The sequence below is a fragment of the Silene latifolia genome, chromosome 1, assembly GCF_048544455.1.
Source record: "Silene latifolia isolate original U9 population chromosome 1, ASM4854445v1, whole genome shotgun sequence".
Taxonomy (NCBI): Eukaryota; Viridiplantae; Streptophyta; class Magnoliopsida; order Caryophyllales; family Caryophyllaceae; genus Silene; species Silene latifolia.
In genome coordinates this window covers 102796002-102800073 of record NC_133526.1, presented here as the reverse complement: position 1 = coordinate 102800073, position 4072 = coordinate 102796002, and the positions used below count along the sequence as shown (strand labels likewise).

Below are 4072 nucleotides of genomic sequence, written 5' to 3'. Positions count from 1 at the left end.
ATTACGAATTACTAGTCAATTTTGTAAATGACATATTTTATGAGTATGTTGATTTTTAATATGTTAAAAATACATTACATTGTGACATGTCATGTAACATGTTACATGTGACAAAATTGAAAAATGACAAAATAAAATGGACTACCCATTTTATTTTAAGTATGCCGAAATAATGGAGGGAGTGTAAGATTTATATTGTGTTTTTATCTTAAGTGGAAAACACCATGATTATATCTAACTAGTAGACATGCAAACCTAGCTTTTGAGAAGAGCAAAAATAAAAGGCATTGGGCATGCTACCCAAGGCCAATTATTTTTCGGCCAACATAGGTGAAAAGAAAAGAGTTTTTTTTTTCAATTTATTCATTCATCATTTTTATAAAAAATTTCTAGTGTAAGAAATGATACTCTCTCTATCTTTTGTGAAAATCCTAGAGAAATAAAAACTCACTCATCTATTCTCTCTCAACCGAAAACAAGAGAGAACAAGTAAATATTTTGTGTCAAAATTTTATGTAAGACTAATCCTAATACTAGATCATATTATTTTAGTCTATAAGAGTATTCCTTGGGTATTCACTTTTGGGAGAGATTCTATACTTTAATCTTTGTTCATCCATTATTTGGAATGCTCAAGAACTAACAAGAAGGAGATCTTGTTGGTGCCCATAAAACCGAAATCACATAGTAAGGAAGCCTATGGTCTATTACATTCTTCAGCTACGCTTTTACCATGGCGTTACATTGATGCCACGCAATAGATTGAAGAGTTTCCTCTTCCCCGTCGATGAGTTCCGACCTTTTTATGGTTCCCTCGACTAACCCCAATTTATTTTTGGCATCGAGGCCATTCCGAACTACATCTACCCAAAGGTCATAGTTTTCACCATTAAAAGTTAAATTTGTCAATGACAAATTTAAACTATCAGATGGGTGTAAATAAAGTGGCGAAGACGGAGCAATTTGTTCGATTGTCTTGCTACCGCTTCCTTTCTTTCCTTCTCCTCCTTTTCCTGCTTCTCCCATCGTGTGTTGTTGTTGTTGTTGTTTTTTGTGTGAAAAGGGATTTGCGGAAGATATGCTCAGGATCTTAATCTTTCTCTTGATGCCATGAAGAAACGTAAAGAGCTAGAGAGATGAAGGATTGAATGTATTATTATTGAATAATTATGCAAGGCATTACACAAGTGTTTATATACTACTATAAAGTAAACCCTATGATCTTAGACTAATTACAATCTTTACATATAATGTAATAGAAGATACATACTACCATAATAACTAAGATACGATATGATCATGATACCGTATCATATCGTATCATATCATATAATATCTTTCCATAAAACCAGAGCGGTCAAGGCCTGTAGGGAGGAGATTTGATTGTTTCCACTTTCATCACGGGCTTGGGCTTTTAATCTAGCAATCGACTTAGATGAAAATTTGAACATTTTCTCGCGAGTGCCACTCTCTTGATTCAAGGTAATAAATTCATTGCGATTAGTGTAGGGAAGGGGGAAAATTGGTCCATAACCGTTTGGACCGGTAGGTTCAAGTCTAACGCGCTCTTATTACTATCCTTGTATATTTTGGACCATACGTTCCAAAAATGCCAATATAAGGTTCCGTCTAATATAGATTAATTTATAGAACATCCTACAAACAAACCATCTATGAGTTCAGTAACTCGAACAGATAGTAAGGGTAGGTTGAGACAATCATGGTTCACAGCTTTGTTGTGATCGAAAAATGAATGAGCCAATGATGGAATATCGCCACTTAGTGGAAGTATATCAGATACGGTGAGGTCTAGAGTGGCGTGAATGAAGCTAGCCTCGGGTCCCTTAGTAAAATCGACATAGACTACGATTTCGTGTCGATCTTTGTCTACGTGTGTGGAAAGTTGACCGGCTAACGGGTAGAAACGGATAAGGGTTATTGAAAACGAGTCGTTGAGATTGTCAGGGATTTTCTTAATGTTGAATTGTCGACCGCCAGTGAAATGAGAAGGTTTATGAACAATAAACCTTGTTGAATGTATTGTAAAGAGAGCATGGCTACGTCCATTGGAGCCAAGTAATAAGGTTGTTTCGATCCTTGGACATAATATTTTGGTTTGATAAAACTTTTGGATACTTGTTTTACATTATTGCTTGAACTCATATTTTCAACTATTTTGGTAGGGCTATTTTTTTGAGATTTGGCCCTTCAACATGAATGCTTTTAGTGTAGTTTCGGGAAAGGTTAGTATTTTGGTATTATGTGAAAGTTTTGATGACACCTGTAAGACTATTCACACGTGGGAGCTTTTCTCAAGTTACACCTTTTGTTTTTTTGAAGAAAGGTAAGTATATTATAAATCAATAAAAGAATACATCATCCATAACAACCATACATTTTTCAAGCATACATTTAATATTAACATCAAGACAAGAACAAATTCTACATGGCTGTCAGCTTGCCTATCCAACGCTCATCCAAGTTTGTGAGTGCAGCTTTATGTCTGGCCCAGAATTTGCTGATAATATCTTTGATTGCCTGCGTGACAATTACTCTAGGATGAGGTACCTCAAAGTTAACTCTAGCTCCGTTTCTTACTTGCCAAATCTTATACACGAGCAAGACATGACAGGCACAAGTAACTTTTCTGATCAAAATGCTAAATCTCCTCCCCCTGGTATTTCATTCAGCTAGTTCCCTAGGATCAAAGTAGATATTCAGTTTATGTTGCAATAGAAGAACACATCTATTACTGAAATGGCAGGCAAAGAACAGATGTCCATGATCTTCATTTGAAGAGTTACACAAAAACCAAGTCAGATCTTGGCTACCTCCCATATGAGCAAGACGATCCTTGGTAAGAAGTCTGCCAAGTACAGCTGCCCAGTATATGAAAGAAGCTCAAGGAATATTCATGGAATACCAAAGACACTTTCCACCAACCGACATTAGGGAGTGGGACTCTAAGCCACTTGTATCCTTCTTTAGTGGTATATGCAGAACTGTTGCCAAGCCATAGGTCATTAACATAAGCAGGTCTAAAATTCTTCATGATATGTGCTATCTTTTTCCATGACCAACTACAATCATTAAGAGAAGAGTAATTGGCCCAGTAACAATCTTTCAAATACACAGAGCTGACCCATTTTATCCACAAATGATCTTTCTTAGATGCAATCCACCACACATACTTACCTAATAGAGCTTTGTTCCAAGTTTTTGCACTTTTAATCCCTAGGCCACCTTCAGCCTTTGAGGAGCAGCATTTGTCCCAGCTTACATATACCATCTATCTTATTCATAATACCAGATAGAATAAGGAAGATGGTAGCCCACACTACGCCAAATCCAGCAATCAATAAGGAGCGTATCACAACGGTTTAATGCATTTAATAACGACACTTAGATTACCGTTTTCCAAATATTGGCGGAAACCTAGACCACCCTAGTAGGAATAACGGTTTCCCTCCAAAACTTTTGTTATTATAATTTGACAACGGCTGCTTAACAAACCGTTGTCAAAAACGTTTAACGGTTTCCAAAAACTTGTTATAGAATCACTCTTATCAACGGTTGTTAGAAAACCATTACCAGTTTAAGATATCGGCATTTCGAATACTATTACTAAATTTACACCTGCAATGGTTTTTGTTACCCGTTGTTATGTTATAGCAACGGATTTTTCGTAACCGTTATTATTTTCTATTATGAAATAACGGGTTTTCAATTCAACCGTTGTCAGTATTTGATTAGATTTTTCAGTTTGACTACTGCATTCAATATTTTATCAGAACTTTAATAAATATTCAATTTGACCAATAATATTCAATTTCACTAAAATAATTCTATAAATATGTCTTCATAGTGTTTTAGGTCAAATTCTAAATTATCAAACATTTACTCTTTAATTTCTCTCTAAAAAATATGGTTGGTGTATCGGAGATACAATCACATTCTCATTACGCACAACCTTTTACTTGAATTCTCCATAATCTCCCGGTTCATTATGGTGTGAATGGAAAGGGTTTAAACCCTAATTTTGGTAGTTGACGCAAATGCTTCATGACTCCGG

The 4072-nt window shown here is 35.5% G+C and overlaps 1 protein-coding gene across 1 annotated transcript; it reads right to left on the bottom strand.

Annotated features, from left to right (window-relative positions):
* Positions 1-2682: 2682 nt before the first annotated feature.
* On the bottom strand, positions 2683-3289 carry LOC141651886 (uncharacterized). The gene is made up of 2 exons (XM_074459581.1): positions 2944-3289; positions 2683-2879 (listed from the first exon to the last, which is right to left on the bottom strand). Exons 1-2 carry the CDS (start codon positions 3287-3289, stop codon positions 2683-2685), a joined length of 543 nt encoding a protein of 180 aa, XP_074315682.1.
* Between the last annotated feature and the right edge of the window lie 783 nt (positions 3290-4072).

What these genes read in the sequence shown, in the direction of transcription:
- LOC141651886 (XM_074459581.1), bottom strand. Translation starts at nt 3,289, where the DNA reads ATGGTATATGTAAGCTGGGACAAATGCTGCTCCTCAAAGGCTGAAGGT. An exon ending in AGTCCCACTCCCTAATGTCG is followed by an intron (nt 2,880 to 2,943) that starts GTTGGTGGAAAG and finishes TATACTGGGCAG; the next exon opens with CTGTACTTGGCAGACTTCTT.